At 32.7% G+C, this 17,336-nt stretch overlaps 1 protein-coding gene across 1 annotated transcript in view; it reads left to right on the top strand.

Annotated features, from left to right (window-relative positions):
- Positions 1–17,336, top strand: part of ITGA4 (integrin subunit alpha 4) — a 98,730-nt gene that overhangs the window by 46,277 nt on the left and 35,117 nt on the right. Inside the window, exons 11-15 of the mRNA XM_074302960.1 lie at positions 3,392–3,486; positions 6,029–6,119; positions 8,807–8,852; positions 9,304–9,458; positions 11,130–11,284. Coding sequence (XP_074159061.1) covers positions 3,392–3,486; positions 6,029–6,119; positions 8,807–8,852; positions 9,304–9,458; positions 11,130–11,284 — 542 coding nt within the window. The remainder of the gene's footprint in view (positions 1–3,391; positions 3,487–6,028; positions 6,120–8,806; positions 8,853–9,303; positions 9,459–11,129; positions 11,285–17,336) is intronic.

Below are 17,336 nucleotides of genomic sequence, written 5' to 3'. Positions count from 1 at the left end.
ATGCATTCATGTCTTATTTTCTGAAGATCCTAAGGACCTGGCAATGGAGAATTTGTTTTTCAAGTGCCACTGGCTCCCCCTGTTACTGTCAAGCAACAGACAAATGATTTCTTACATTTTAAGGATGCTGATTTTCTTATATTCCATAACATGTGTCCTAATATAATATATTTATTAATAAAATCTAATAATCCCAGTATTTTTAGAAAGTTAGGTTTGCTCATGTATATGTCAGAGATTAAAAAGTGAATGATGTTTTCACCAAGAAAGAAGTAATTTGAAAACTTGTTGATGAGATTATTTATTTTTCTTCTCTGAAGACTCATCATTTATTTATTTTAAGTAAGATGTTTTGTCTTAATTGATGTCATTAGTGCCCATGAATAAATAAAACTATGCTTGAATTTCCATACACATAGCATTTCACAGCAGGGATCCAAGCTAAGTCAGCATTTAAATTGATTTACATCAGCATTCAAGCTATAGGCTCCTTACTTAAGCAAATGATTATCCTTCATACTTCAAGGATTGTTATTTCATTGGTGTGGCTCTTCTCTGTATCTACACAGATAATAATTCCTTTGTAATTTAATAGTAAGGTTGGGAGCTGAAGTTGGATGTTAAACCTATCAACCTGATGATGAGCTTGGACACACAGTTCATCTCTGGGGATTGAAAGAGTTTCCAGTATGGTAAAAAAACAGCAACAACAAAAAACAACCTATAGGATCTTGCAATCTAATGTCATAGATTTCAAGAACCCAAGATTACTCCTATATTATAATGGGATTTTAAGTAGGAATATAATGGAAATAGTCTTTGTAATAGAAGTAGAAGCAGAGCCCTTGGTGCAATTGTTAATTGTCATCTATGGTAGATATGAGCTATTTGTGGTGCTTATTTTATACATATGTATATGTTTAGGTATTTATTTTCAGCATCTAGGTTTCCAACTTACCTCTCATACATGGACCCAAGAAAAACTATCTTAAGTTTGAGATACTCTGTGGTTCAACATCTGTTCAAAAGCATACCTTTTGAGTTCTCCACTAATGTGTTTACTTTTATTAGTCATCCAGAATACAATAATTCAAAGCAAAATACATTTAGTCAGAGTCTAGCATGTAAAATGGTAATGAAAATATTCCCCTGTAAAACATGGAGAACATCTTCACTTGTTGTTAAATCACATAAATGGAACACCACATATAGAGAGTATTTATGAGTGTAAAAAACACAGGAAGGGTACTCAAGGGAAATTTGTGATCAGGGCATTCACATGGTAAAGGCACTTGATTTCTAATGCAGGGCTTACACTGCCAAGGTCTTCTGGTGAAGTACATCTACATTCTATTTAACAGAATGTTTCTGTTTTCCACTGGTTACATCATCTCTGCTAGGTATATCATCTTTGCAGGACATCCTGTTTCTATTGATTATATTGTTTCAAAATTTCTGCCAAATGTTGTAATAACTAAGCTTTTCTTTCCTGCTTTCTGCTGAGCTATCTACTTTTTAAGAGACACCTTATCTTGGCTCCTATTTCTAAAGTGTAATGATATGAAAGATATTACCTGAAAACTATGCTAATTATTTGTTAATTTATATTTGGGGTCTTGAGTTATCACACATACTTCCTTAAGGGCAAATGGCCCAAGTTAGTCAGAGTATCTCAAGTTAAAATTATCTGGATTTTTTGGATGGTTGTGCTTGGTATTGAAGTACAGTTACAGATAATGATCCATCTTGCCAAAAATAATTTTAAACATCTCATGGGCATCTTGTGCTTCCAAATAGGCAATGATTTCCTCTCTCAAAATAACTTCCCAAGAGTTTTGTAGATTTTAAGGCTATGAGGTCTACTATAATTCCAATATCCTTACCTCTTAGTATATAAATGAGATTGTGGAAGAACAGAAGCTAAATGAAGAAGTTATTTATTTTCCCAGATTTTGTTTCAGCTTTATCGACAATAAGGAAACCCTTGATTTTGCTTTATATGTGCAAATTATTTGCATGTGCAAATTCTTGTTCTTTGCCTACATATATAAGTTATTTTTGAATATTTTTTTATATTTCACTTGACTGTGATTTATTTCATCCATGTGTAACCTCTTGTGAGGAGAGATAATCACTAATCTATATTTTGTTTTGGGTAGATCTTATCCACTCCCATCTATAATTCTCCACTGGACCACCTAGCATGTAATAATTGATCTAAGTTAATATTATTGTTAGGATTACTAGATTACTAGGTGCTAACTCAGGTTGTCTAAACAATTCTCTAGCTCAGAGTTCACACCTTTAGTTCACATCTTTAAAAGGAGTTTACACCTTTAGACTTCTGAAAAGTTTACACATTTAAAGGAGTTTACACCTTTAAAAGGACCAAATTCATTGGTTGAAGGAGTTCCTATAAGCCCCTGGGAGTACCCACAAGCCCATTCTCTGGGAGGATAAAAAGAGGAACATTGACTCTGAACAACAGTCTAGATTGGGATAAGAATAAGACTTCCCTGGAGAACTTCAAGGAAGCTCGAGGAGATTCAGAGCCAGGATTCAGAAAGAGGAGGATTCAAGATTCTACCTTTGCTCTGGCTGGAGGCTCCAGAAACCTACCAAGAAACCTGCTCACAAAGGAAAAAATTTAACAGAAAAGAAACCTCTTCCCAGAAAAGGATTACAATTGAGAGATGACAGAACTTTACATATTATGTCTTATCATTCATTAAATAACCCCATTTGGAAATAAATGCATGCTCTCCAATCATCCTCAGTTGATGTCAGGTTGAAATGTTATTGCATTTTTGAAAAACACAAACTCATTATTATTATTTTGGCTCCTAGGTATTACATTTTTAAATTATGGTAATCCATTTGAATATTTACATGACAAAAATTTATGTTTTTTATTATTTATATTTTAACTTCCTATGTAATCCAAGAAATGTAATCTTTTAGGACAGATTTTCTAGATTTAAAATATTTTCCTGTTTTTATAGGAAAGATAGCATGGATTAGTAAATAGAATTGGACTTGGCATTAGGCTGACTTTCAGCTTTCCTCAGATATTTGTTAGCTATGTGACTGGCCAAGTCAGCCTCTCTGAGCTTCAATTTCCTATCTGAGCCTCAGTTTCCTTATATGTAAAATGGGCATAATAATGGCACCTAGCTCACAGGATGTCTCATAGGATCAAATGAAATCTTTGTGAATATCAATGGACTGTGAATGGGAGTTTGCCTGAATGTTTATTCTTTTCAGTTTGAATTAAAATGTCATAAAGATTAGTCATCAAATTAGCACAACCAAAGATTAGTACTTCAAAAGTAGATGGTTATTTTTGCTCCTATTTTTCTGAATACTATTTTTTTTCTTATTGCTATTGCAGATGTTGCCATTGGAGCACCTCAAGAAGATGATTTACGTGGAGCTATTTATATCTACAATGGCAGAATAGATGGGATATCACTATCCTTTTCACAGGTGAGCATTCCATTTTTTTTTTATACAAAGACATTGACAGTAAAATCTTTAAATGGCTAATATTAATAGGCTTGGAAGAGGGTATGAGAGAAAATGCTCTGGGATGTGTGTGTATGTGTGTGTGTGTGTGTGTGTGTGTGTGTGTGTGTGTGTGTGTGTATGAGAGAAGAGGAGAGGATGTAGGAGGAGGAGGAAGAGGAAGGAAAAGGGAATGGGAGGGAGAGATAATGATAGAGATAGAGAAGAGAAAAGAAGAAGAGATAGAAAAGAAAGAAGAGAGTGAGAAAGGAATGAAGGAAGAGCAGAGAGAGAGGGAAGGATGAGGAAAAGGAAGAGGGAGGAGAGAGAGAAAGAGAATGAGAATGAAAATAAATTAGAGAACAAATTTTTAACAGAGTTATGAAACTGAGTCAGGAAATTATGATTTCAATCCTGTCTTTGGATCTTTGAGCAAAGTCACTTTAACTTACCAGGCTTTATTTATAAAAGAATTATCAAATGAGATAACTTCTAAAGCATCTTACAGCCCTAACATCCTTGTGTTGTACAGACATATTTAGTTCTGTCAATTTGTAGAACTAATATAAAACAGCCCACTATTTTATTGCAATAATGATAAAAATTCAATATTTGTACAGCCTATGAAAAAGCATTTAAGTGCCTATTATGTGCAAGGCACTTTGTTACTGTTTAATTTTTTTAATGAAATCATCCTTGCCATCAAAGAGACCACATTTTGTTGGATTTTGAATCACTTATATTATCACGATTTAAAAAATGAACCCTGCCACTGTGATTATGGTTTCTCTTGAGACTTGATTAATTGTGACTCATAGGAAGATAGATCGTGCAGAGGTTAGAACACCAACAATGAATACAGGAGAATCTGAATTCAAATCCAGCTTATTAGTTGTATGGCCCTAGACACATCATTTAACCCTATTTGCTTCAGTTTCCTCATCTGTCAAAATGAGATGGAGAATAGCAAACCACTCCTGTATCTTTGCCAAGAATATGTGATCACAAAGAGTTGAACAAGACTAATTGACTAAATAATAGGGCAGCAGATCTTTGCTACATAGATCTTGTTGCATTTAGTATTTTGTAGGACAGTTAAGGAGTATGGCAGTTTAGCATTGGGAATAGTAGATAGATGATTGGTTTTGGAATCAGGAAGACTTGATTCAAGTCTTGGCTTTGTCACAAATTCTGTGGGAGCTTGGTTAAGTCACTCAACTGTTTAGTGCCCCAGGGAACTCTCTAAAGCTATAAGTTATAGGTGAACTGCTTCCAATCTATGATAATGGAAAGATTCCTTAGCAGGAATTCCCTATGCTAATAAACTGGATTTGATTCAAAAGTATAGTTAGCAAAATCAAATTAATCAAAAAATATCTACTTACTGATATTCACATTTGATTTATTTGCAAATTAAGAAATGGTTACTACTTAGATGATTCACCAAATATTCAGTAACTTTCCATAAGGCTCCATAATCCCTCATCTTATCTCCATATTTTACATTACAATTCTTTTTAAGAATAGGTAAAGACATGAGAAAATCTCAGAAAAAAAGTGGCTCACTCCAATTTGAAAAAGAAAGACTTACTCCAAGACTACTGGTATAGAAGTGGCATTTGAAACTAATAAGAAATTTTTGATGGGAGAATATTTAAATGGAACCTTATATGGAAGTGAATGCTTTACTTCTATGTATTGTTGTTTGATTCTTTAAGACCCAATTTAAGATTTTCTTGGTGGAGATACTGGAGTGGCTTTTCACTTCCTTCTCCTCCATATTTTATAGATCAGGAAATTGAGGCAAATAAGGTTAAGTGACTTAACCAACATCATATAGGTAGTATCTGAGGCCAGATTTGAACTCAGCAAATGAGTTTTCTTCATTCCAGACCTGGCACTCTATCCACCGTGCCACACAACTGCCCCTTATTATGTGTACATATGATCCAATAAAAAAAAACATTTTAAAGTCAGCTAATAGTCCAGAATTTATAAATTGGTATCTAGAGATTGAAACAGGATATAAGGATTAATTTCTAGATATCCTATTTTTGTCAGCATTTGTTAAAAACAATACAGTTAAATATTATGGTTCTTAGCTAGGTCTTGGATAACAATTGAAAAGCACCTACTGTGTGCCAGGCAATATGCTAAGTGCTATACAAATATTTCATTTGTTCAAGAGTCTTTTCATACTCTATAGTTGCCTTATTTTCAAACTGTGTTTAGCAGTTGGGACAAATAAGGGATATGTGAGGATAAAGTGAGGTGGAACTGGCAAAAGTTTGAGAGTCCATTGCTCTGGAACTGCCCCTTTTCACTTTTTGAAAGTAGGCAAGTTTTCTTTGAATGAATATTCTAAATAATCATTCTTTGCCACAATATATGATCAAGTTGCTATTTCATGTCAATAAAAGAACCATGGAAAGAGGATATTTCAGAGCTAAAATTAATTCATTATTTCCTTTTGGAAATGAGATTTTCCAAAACATCTTCCCATGCAGTTCACCTGTTTTTACAGAGAATCCAAGGACTTCAGATCAGCCAGACCTTAAGCATGTTCGGGCAATCAATATCTGGAGGCATTGATGCAGATCATAATGGATATTCAGGTGAATGAAAAATTTTATTTTATAAATATAAATTAGAAAGTTGGTAGAAATCAAATTAGCACAAAATGATAGAAGACTCTTCTGAAAATCTTTAATCTAGTCAAGATTTTATCCACTTACAAAATTGGATTGCATTCAGAGAATGGCCGTGTGCTTTCTCTAAAGTAACTGAGCATCTCTGAGGAAATCTAGCTTTCTCCTTAAATTGATCATTTTACTTGTCTTAGTGGAGTAGAAAAAGCATTGGCGTGGTATCAGGTCACTTCGGATTCACTCTGGTTCTCTCCCTTATACCTTTTCTCCTGTGAGCCACTTAACTTTAAATCTTAACTTTCCTTATCCAAAAAGAAAGAGGAACTAGATAATATTTAAGACCCCTTCTAGTTCTAAATTCTAAGGTCCTTCAAATCCTAGTATTTGATCTATGTTTAGTGAATAGAAAACAGAGCTCAGAATCAGGGAAGACTTATTTTCATGAATTCAAATCCAGTCTCAGACAATTGTTCATTGTAGAACGCTGGGTAAGTCATTTAACCCTGATTGCCTTAGTTTCCCCATCTGTAAAATGAGCTGGAAAAAGAAAAGGTAAATTCTACTATTTTTGCCAAGAAAACTCTAAATGGAGCCATGAAGGGTCAAATATTCCTAAAGCAATTGAATAACAACCATGCCTGTGATCTTAGAAAAGTCATCTGATTTCTCTGGGCGATTAGACTGGAAGATTTCTGAGGACTCTTCCAGCTTTAAATATAGATTTATGGCTCTTTGGATGAGAATTTTGAAAGAACTCAAAAGCAGATATTAAAAGTAAATACATGTTAATAAGAAGAGGTGGTTATTGTTTGTCCTTTGTTCTCGAAGAGGACTATGATATCAGGAAGATAAGACCATAACATCCAAGTGGAATGGATTTGAAAGAGGGAGGGCTGTGCCAGGTCATCTGTTACTTTCTCCTTCAGAGCCATCTGAGTCCAGTGGCCAGATATAGATCAAGATGACTGGGTATGGCTCTGGATGAAATGGGAGAGTCTGGCCTTTTTAACCTAAATACTTCAACAAGGTCTCAGTTTGACTGAGAATCAGTGATTAAGGCGAGGTATCAATTGAGGCCAAGAATCTCCTCTTTCATCTGGTCAAATAAATAAATAAATAAATAGAGCTGGGGAAGGAAGACATTCAGGTTTTCTGGCCAAAGAGAAATGATTACTATATACATTCAATCTGAGTTAATCAGGACCCAAACATTGATCAAATGGGACTTAGCCTAAGACCTATTGATGGTCAATGAGAATCAGATTGGTTTTGGTTTAAGGCCTTGGTCTTTAAGAAATAAATCTAGTTAGTAAACCCCAAGATATCTTGGAAGAGTTCAGGGTACAAAAGAGAAAAAAAATGTTTTTAAAAACATTTTAGGTAAGGCTATAATAGTCTATAGGGATAGAGGGAGGGAAGAAAGGAAAGAAGGAAGGAAAGAAAGAAAAAAGGAAAGAAAGAAGGAAAAAAGGAAGGAAGGAAGGAGGGAGGAAGAAAAAAGAGGGAGGGAAGGAAGAAGTTAATTTTCCAACTGATCAATTCCAGTTTTGGGGCCAGCTTTACTCACAGAGGTTATTGTTTGACCTTCATTCTCTGAAGAGGACCATGACATCAGGTAGATGCCACGACATGCAAGTGAATTAGATTTAAATAAAGAAAGACTGTGCAAAGTCACCTGCCTCACTTTCCCCTCTAGCCAGGAAGAGAAGAGAGAATTTAGAAGCTTCTGTTTCCTTGGATGACTACCAATTCAGTTTTAACAAGCTCTTCTCTGTATTACAGATATTTAGCATTGATAAGAATGTAAGTCATTACCCACATATGCAAAAATATTTGTAGTATCCCTTTTTGTAGTGACAAGGAACTGAAAACAACTGATATATGCTCATCTTTTGGAGAATGGCTAAATAAGTTATGGCATATGAATGTTATGTCATATTATTGCTCTCTAAGAAATGACCAGCAGGATGATTTCAGAAAGGCCTGGAGAGACTTAGATGAACTTATGTTTAGTGAAGTGAGTAGAACTAAGAAAACATTGTACACAGTAACAAGATTATATGATGATGGACTTTGCTCTTTTCAACAATGAGGGGATTCAGACCAATTCCAATGGACTTGTGATGGAGGGAGACATGTGCATCCAGAAAGAGAACTATGGAAACTGAATGTGGATCACAACATAGTATTTTCATCTTTTTTTCATCTTTTTGCTTGCTTTTTTTATTTTTGATCTGATTTTTTTCTTGTACAGCATGATAAATAAATGTGGAAATATATGTAGAAGAATTGCACATATTTAATATATATTGGATTATTTGCTGTCTAGGGGAGGGGGATGGAGGAAGGAAGGGAAAAATTTTTCGAACATAAGGTTTTACAAGGATGAATGTTGAAAATTATCTTTGCATGTATTTTGAAAATAACAAGCTATTAAAATATAAAAAAGAATGTAGGTCATTCTAAATGAGCTGATTTAAGAAAAACAAGAAGGTGTATTCTGAGATGTTAGCATATAACATCTAATTCATTATTTCTTAATGGTATTTTGATACAATGGAAAAGTGACTATTCTATACAGCATTTAAAGTTGAGAAGTAGTTCCTTTTGACTAATGGTGATCATCAATCTGTGTTGATTTTCCCCACTTTCAGATGTAGCAGTTGGTGCCTTTCGGTCTGATTCTGCTGTGGTGCTGAGGTGAGGCTGTTAGATACATTTTAGTGCTTAAAGACAACTGGGCTTAATTGTAAATGATGAGAGAGTTTTCAAAATCAGCATGATTGTAATAGAGTATTATGGTATTCTGAACGTTATCATTGACTTTGAAGATTTTTCACCAGAATTATACCTTAAATAAGTATCTTCAGGTAGAATTAAAATATTTTAATGATTTTAAGCAAACTATTAACTTAAGTCAGTGCATGAAGTAGTTGTCTGGCAATGTGTGTATAAATATGCATATGTGTATGCATGTATATATGTATATATATATACATGTAGGTATATACATGTGTGTATGTGTGTGCAGGTATTGATAAAAAAAAGTGCTTGAAATTATGACTGCTACTTTTTTAAAGCTTAGGCATTAATGGATTTCCTTAATGATAAATTATTCTGTAATTAAAAATGTACTTTATTTCCTTTCTAGGACAAGACCAGTAGTGATTGTTGAGGCTTCTTTAAAACATCCTCAATCAGTGAACCGAACTAAATTTGAATGTACTGAAAATGGACAACCTTCTGTATGCATGCACCTAATCCTCTGCTTTTCATATAGAGGCCGAGCAGTTCCAGGCTATATTGGTAAATCTACCTTTATGTATTTGGTGGGTGAATATATGGTTATCACTACATACTTAAAACCACTTAAATAGTGTTGGTCCTGATGTATCAAGAATCCATTGAGAGCAAATACGTAGTGACTTTATGGTTTCTGATCTGTATTTTCTTTTTCAATCTTCCCTATTCTTATGAAGCAAGTGGGTGATGAGGAAGAGGTTGCCATATAGGTGCCTGGAGGTCAAGGGGTGCTGAAAGAGAAGGTTGAATACTCCTCAAATATATTATAGTACAACCAACTTTGAAGGTATCTGAGAAGTCTATAATCAAAAGATGTCATGAACATTAATTTGTAATAGTCTACCATATATGCCTCTATTGGGCTGGTTTGACAAAATGGATTGATGAGAACAAAATGTTTTTATATGGGACAGCCTGTTTATTATCATTGAAGCTTTGATGGTATATAAGTTCAGGATAACACTCTAATTTAAATGAAGAACAGCCTGCTTCTTAATGATTTATTATGACAACAAACCAGTTTCTGGGAGTAGGGCCAGTTACATTCTTAATAGCCAATTCTCAGTTATATATACTACTAGTAGGAGAGCACCAAATGAATAATCCAAAATGATGGTTAATCCAAAAATAATTTATATTTGACTTTGAAATATATTCTAAGTTTAATAGATAATATAGTATTTATACATACAATTTTAATTATTTATATTATTAATTATGGTGTATATGGGCCAATATTAAAAGTAATTCAAATTATTTGAAAAAACTTAAAAGGAATAGCAATGGGCATATATATATATACATATATATATATGTATATATATATGTTAGACTGTGTTTATACAAATAAATTCACAAATTTTGTAGTTCACCTGTTAAAGTGGATAGTAAAATCCAAAGGTTACTATTCCAATTCAATGATCTTAAATTATAGATTATATAGAATATGTGAGAGCAGAATGAAATAACAAAAATTATCTGCTTTAGCTTCTCCATTTTAGAGTTAAGAAAACTGAGATCCAAAGGGGTTAAATGATTGATCTAAAGATAAACAATAATTTATTGGCAGTCAGAAATAGGAGCGTCAGCATTGACTAACTTGAGGGAATAATGACTCAAGTGTATTAAATGATTCTGTAGTGGACAAATGAGAGTGATTTATTCTCCTAAAGTGCTTGATTTCTACTCAAGGAGATGATGTATTTTGTTTGAAAAGATAATGATAGATTACTTTTACAGGTTAAAATTTGTGAGGCATGTTATTTCTGTAGGGTACATCTGACTTAGTAAAACTTAATAGAATGTATTTTATTATTTCTTTTTATTTAAATTTTAGCAGAAATTTTTGGGTGTTAAAATAAAATTTTTCTTAAAATAGCTTAATCAGCAGATGGGTATCTAATATGTTTCACTTAACATACTTTCTAATCAAATTGTCATACTTTTAATGACACAGTATGTAAATATTTTTGAACTTTTATGTAAATAAATATTAAGTGTCTTTTACTATTTTTCTTTCTTTCAAGTGTTTTCAAAAGTCCATTTGATGAGGAACATAGTATCTGGTGCAATTTAACATCATTATTGTCAACAATAATAAACTATACAAATTTCTTAATGTTAATTATTTTTGGAGAATTGGTATTAATGACTATACTTTCTTTGATATTGCAGTTTTGCTTTATAATATGAGTCTGGATGTGGGCAGAAAGGCTGAGACCCCATCAAGATTTTACTTTTCTGCTAATGGAACATCAGATGTAATTTCAGGAAGCGTCAATGTATCCAATATTACAGAAAACTGCAAGAGTCATCAAGCATTTATGCGGGTAATGTGACCTATTTTCTATTACTAATAAAACATATGCCCAATTATACCTCATCAAAAGAGTATCTGTTTTGTAGGATATAATCCAGTGAATTTGCTCTTCTTCTGTAGGGTACAAGAATGAAAGTCTATTATATACATAATATAGTTATATATTATGTACATGAGATAAACCAAGCCTATTCATTAAATCTCCATCCTCTGTCCTTTTTGTTTCATATATATTACTCAATGAAATAACACATGGTAAAGTTTGTAATTTCACTTTTCTTGTTTATAATCTTGCCTGGACGTGTGCAGGGTTCCTTGTTCAATTCAGGTCTCAGAAATAACCTAAGTGAGCCAGTCCTTCTCAATCCTTCAGTATTTGTTTCATTGTCCTTTGGGGAAGCTGTGGCCACCATGGCTGTTTAGGAATTATTTCTTTCACCTTGTGCCCGCATTGTCAATGATATCACTTGGGTCCCAAACAGCTGTAGCCAGCATTTGCTATTGTTATAAATGGAGTATGTGACATTTTTTTAAAAATCTAAATTATTATCCCTGAACTACTAATCACATTTTTTTTTACCTTAGTCAAATGTCAGAATAGAAAATATCACCAGTGCTTTGTTCTGAGAATGGTACATCTTTCGTCACATTATTTCTTATTACAAACATACACAAAAAAGTTAAACTGTCCCCAAAAGCCCTTTCTAGAATTCCAAATACTAACCTCAGCTTTGAGCTTAATTTTCTCTAAGACACTTATTCTAAACAAATGCAAACAAACACAAAGAATCCAATATACTATTAAATGCTAAGAGCAGTAATCTCCATGTTATTTCCCTTAATGGTTTTTATTTTAGCACTAGTAAAAAGCTATTGGCTGGTAGAGTTACAACTGCATAGGATGATATTAACCTAATAATCACTTGTATGTTGGGGATTAAGTAGGTTCTATTTTTAATCTTTCATAGCCACAGATTTTCAGTCTTAATCAGTTTTAGTGACAAATAGTGTAGGTTTATTTTTTTAAAGGAAAGGTCTAATGTGCCACTTCAAGAGGACACTGTTGAATTAGTGAACAAAAAGAACACTGAAAAAGCTTTTTCTCCATATCCTTCTACTTGTCATGGTGTTGTTCAGACAAAGAAAGATTCTTGGAATTGATGCATATACTTCAAAATGTGTCACTAATTGAAATCATATGGGATCCATAGATATAAATGTCTTCATATATATACTTATATTCCTAGCATATGTTCTGATTTGTTTTATCAAGGAGGAAAAATTGAAAACTTTGTTTACCACAGTATTTTACTGGATAGTCCCTTTCCACATCTTTTATATAATCTGCAAGATTAGCTGCTTCTGATTTTCTGTCATGTTTCCCAATTAAAACTAGGTGGAATGGGACCATTTTATTCTATTAATTATTTGAAGCAGTGAATGGATATTTGTAGAATGTCATTGGCTTTTAAAATTTTCCAAAATTCAATAAAAAGTGACTTTTATCTTCATTTTTCATCTCATTATGAAAGCTGCGATTTTCCTGCAGATACAAAACTTTCATCTCTTATAAGAATTATATAAAGATTAGATTTTTACCAATTTGTTAAGGAATATAAAACATTTGGAATCAAAAGCTTATAGATATTGAGTTTCTTTTAAATTAATAGGATTATTAATTTTAAAGCTCCAGATGTCAGAGTTACTGGAATATATTGTATATTTTAGATGACTTTTTGACATAAGGAACATTTTCCTCCTGAGTTTGTAATGCTCATTAGTTATTGTTGTAATATTCTTCCCCCAGCCCATTCCTTCACTGGATCCTAAAGTTTTCATAAGAGTCACATGTATTTTAGATCTCCCATTTCATAAAATCCTTCCATAGCCCACCTTAATTTTGGTAAATCAGAAGATTGTTTTGTTAATTGATTATATTATTTGGAACTATTTGGATAACTCTGTACAATGGAATTTTACCTGAGAATTTTGATGAGTAAAATTTCATTGCAAATTCTGGCAGAAGTGTTAAAATATTCAAAATAAACACTAACATTTGGTGAGGCTATTTTGTATATTACATACATAAATTCATTTCCCCCTTTCCCAGTTAAGCTTTTGTGAGTATATTGGAGATTTCTTTGAATCAGGTATATCTACTGATTTACTTACCTGATACTTAATCAAATCAGTGGAGTGGGTACTCTTTATATTGTTCAAAAGAGGATGGCATATGGACTCCTGAAAATATATTTTTTTGGTTTGAACTTGTTAGTCTACAGATCTCTCTCAAATCAACTTCTACAGGGTTTACTAATTTAAATTGTATACACATATCCTTATTAAGCAATTTACGTTAGAATATAGAAAATGTATGCAGTATAGGGAAGAAAATATTCACCATTAGCGTCTCTCTACCTTTCTTTTAGAACAAACTAGGCTAGTGTACTTAATATATATTTACATATTTCTCCTGAAATAGCAGCTTAAGCTAATTTCATATCAACATCACTATTGCTGTTTTCTGTGCCTATAGAGTGTGAGGCCTTGCTCTATAACTAATTTTGGAGTTTATATCTCTTATATTCTCTTTTAGATTTCAAGTAGATAAGTACTTAATGTTTATTGTAATAATGTTGTTTAAAGCAGGAATTCTTAAACTTTTCCCCACTCACAACGTCTTTTTGCCCAGGAAATTTTTATGTGACCCTGGGTAAGTAAGTATATAAAACAGTTATATAAATCAAATATTTATTGATAATAAATCATAATTTTGTGACATCCACATTCAGTTACACGACCCTGTGTGCAGCTGCAAACCACAGTTTAAGAAAATGGATTTATAATGCCTCTCAAGTATAAGCCAAGAAATGCCAGATTAGTCAAATGAAAAAGATCTCCTTTGTATCATTATTATCAAAATGTTTATGCCATCCATAGTATTTTCTAATTCTAGTAAGATTAAATTAAGTATGAACTAATAAATGTTTAACAATCAACTTTCCAGGGGAAACAAAAGCACCCATGAAACATTTTTAAGCTCAATTTTGCAATATTAATATTTCTCCATCATTTTCTTAGGTTTAGACAATCAACAAACAGCAAATCAAGTCCTAATATATAATGTTTGACCATTTATGAGGCATAAATGCTCACAATATAAATTTAACAGTTGGCTTTCCTGAGCCAATATGAACTCCATCCACCTCATCCTTATCCTTGACATATTTAGAGCATAGTGACTGTTCTACTTTAAATTCATATTCCCACTATTGTTGCATTCATTGCAATTTTAATTGCCCAGAAAATGGTTGAAAATCTAATTATGTGGCTTAACTATCAAATGTAATCCCTCTAATATAAATGTGTAGTTTTAAAATTATTTATATTATGAATTATTATAAATATGGAATACCTCACTAATTATTATTATCTTACCACACAATTGTACAAATGGGCACATTTATAATTATATTTTTGAGAATTTCAGTATTAAAACAATCAACATATTTTATTGAAATGCCTTTGAGTAAAATCTTGGCTGTCTGTCCACCTCACTTAACACTAGTTATATTTATTATCTGGATCTTTCCTTAGTCACTTCTTCTGTGCTGTCCTGTATTGTTGATATATCTTATCTTTCACATATCTTTTACACATATATCTTTCTTTCTCAACTAAATGATAAGTTCATTAAAGGAAGAGACTATGCAGTGTACTGTATTGTATCCATTATATTGCCTAGCACACTACCTTGCAAATTCTAAGTAGTTCATGAATGATTGATTGAGATTAAATTGCTTTCTAAGTTTTTTTCTTTTTTTCTGCATTTTTTTATTTTTTATTTTTATTTTTTATTATAGCTCTTTATTTACAAGGGATATGCATAGGTAATTTTTCAGCATTGACCTTTGCAAAATCTTCTGTTCCAACTTTTCCCCTCCTTCTCCTTGCCCCTCCTCTAGAGTGCAGGTAGACAAATACATGATAAATATGTTAAATTTTATGTTAAACACAATATATGTATACATATCAAAACAGTTATTTTTCTGAACAAGAAAAATCAGACTTAGAAATGAGGTAAAAATAACCTGAGAAGGAAATCAAAAATGCAAGCGGACAAAAATAGAAGTAGAAGAAATGCTATGTTGTGGTTCACACTCATTTCCCATAGTTCTTTCACTGGGTGTAGCTGGTTCTCTTCCTTTTTGAACAAATGAATCTGATTTGGTTCATCTTATTGTTGAAGAGAGCCACATCCATCAAAATTGATCATCATGTAGTATGTGCATAATGATCTCCTGGTTCTGTTCATTTGCCTCAACATTAGTTCATGTAAGTCTCTCCAGGCCTTTTTCAAATCATCCTGCTGGTCATTTCTTACAGGACAATAATATTCTATAAAATTCATATACCGCAACATATTCAGCCATTCTCCAATTGATGGACATCCATTCATTTTCCAGTATCTAGCCACTACAAAAAAGGCTACCACAAACATTTTGGCACATACAGGTCCCTTTCCCTTCATTAGTATTTCCTTGGGATATAAGGCGTAGTAGCACTGCTTGATCAAAGAGTATGCAGAGTTTAATAATTTTTGGTCATAATTCCAAATTGCTCTCCAGAATGATTGGATTCTTTCACAACTCCACCAACAATGGATCAGTGTCCCAGTTTTTACACATGCCCTCCAACATTCATCATTATTTGTTCCTGTCATCTTAGCCAATCTGACAGGTGTGTAGTGGTATCTCGGAGTTGTCTTAATTTGCATTTCTCTGATCAGTAATTATTTGGAACACTTTCATATGAGTGGAAATAGTTTCAATTTCGTCATCTGAAAATTGTCTGTTCATATCCTTTGACCATTTATCAATAGGAGAATGGCTTGATTTCTTATAAATTAAAGCCAATTCTCTGTATATTTTGGAGATGAGGCCTTTATCAGAACCTTTAACTATAAAAATGTTTTCCCAATTTGTTACTTCCCTTCTAATCTTGTTTGCATTAGTTTTGTTTGTGCAAAAGCTTTTTTAATTTGATGTAATCAAAATTTTCTATTTTGTGATCAATAATGATCTCTAGTTCTCCTTTGGTCACAAAGTCCTTCCTCCTCCACAAGTCTGAGAGGTAAACTCTCCTATGTTCCTCTAATTTATTTATGATCTCATTCTTTATGCCTAAATCATGGACCCATTTTGATCTAATCTTAGTATGTGGTGTTAAATGTCGGTCCATGCTTAGTTTCTGCCATACTAACTTCCAGTATTCCTAGCAGTTTTTGTCAAATAAATCTTATCCCAAAAGGTGAGATCTTTGGGTTTGTCAAACACTAGATTGCTATTTTTATTTATTATTTTACCCTGTGAACCTAACCTATTCCACTGATCAACTAGTCTATTTCTTAGCCAATACCAAATGGTTTTGGTGACTGCTGCTTTATAATATAGTTCTAAATCAGGTACAGCTAGGCCAACATAATTTGACTTTTTTTCATTACTTCCCTTGAAATTCTCGACCTTTTGTTCTTCCATATGAATTTTGTTGTTATTTTTTCTAAGTTATTAAAATACTTTCTTGGGAGTCTGATTGGTATAGCACTAAATAAATAGATTAGTTTAGGGAGTAGTGTCATCTTGATTATATTCTCTCGGCCTATCCAAGAGCACTTAATGTCTTTCCAATTATTTAAATCTGACTTTATTTTTGTGGCAAGTATTTTGTAATTTTGCTCATATAATTCCTGCTTTTCCTTTGGTAGATATATTCCCAAATATTTTATACTGTCAACCGTTATTTTGAATGGAATTTCTTTTTGTATCTCTTGCTGTTGGATTGTGTTGGTAATGTATAAAAATGTTGAGGATTTATGTGGATTTATTTTGTGTCCTGCAACTTTGCTAAGTTCTTTGAGGTTCTCTAAGTATACCATCATGTCATCTGCAAAGAGTGATAGTTTGGTTTCCTCATTACCTACTCTAATTCCTTGAAACTGTTTCTCAGCTCTTATTGCCGAGGCTAGTGTTTCTAGTACAATATTGAATAGTGATGGTGATAGT

Source organism: Sminthopsis crassicaudata, chromosome 3 (genome assembly GCF_048593235.1).
Source record: "Sminthopsis crassicaudata isolate SCR6 chromosome 3, ASM4859323v1, whole genome shotgun sequence".
Taxonomy (NCBI): Eukaryota; Metazoa; Chordata; class Mammalia; order Dasyuromorphia; family Dasyuridae; genus Sminthopsis; species Sminthopsis crassicaudata.
This window is presented reverse-complemented; position numbering and strand designations above follow the sequence as displayed.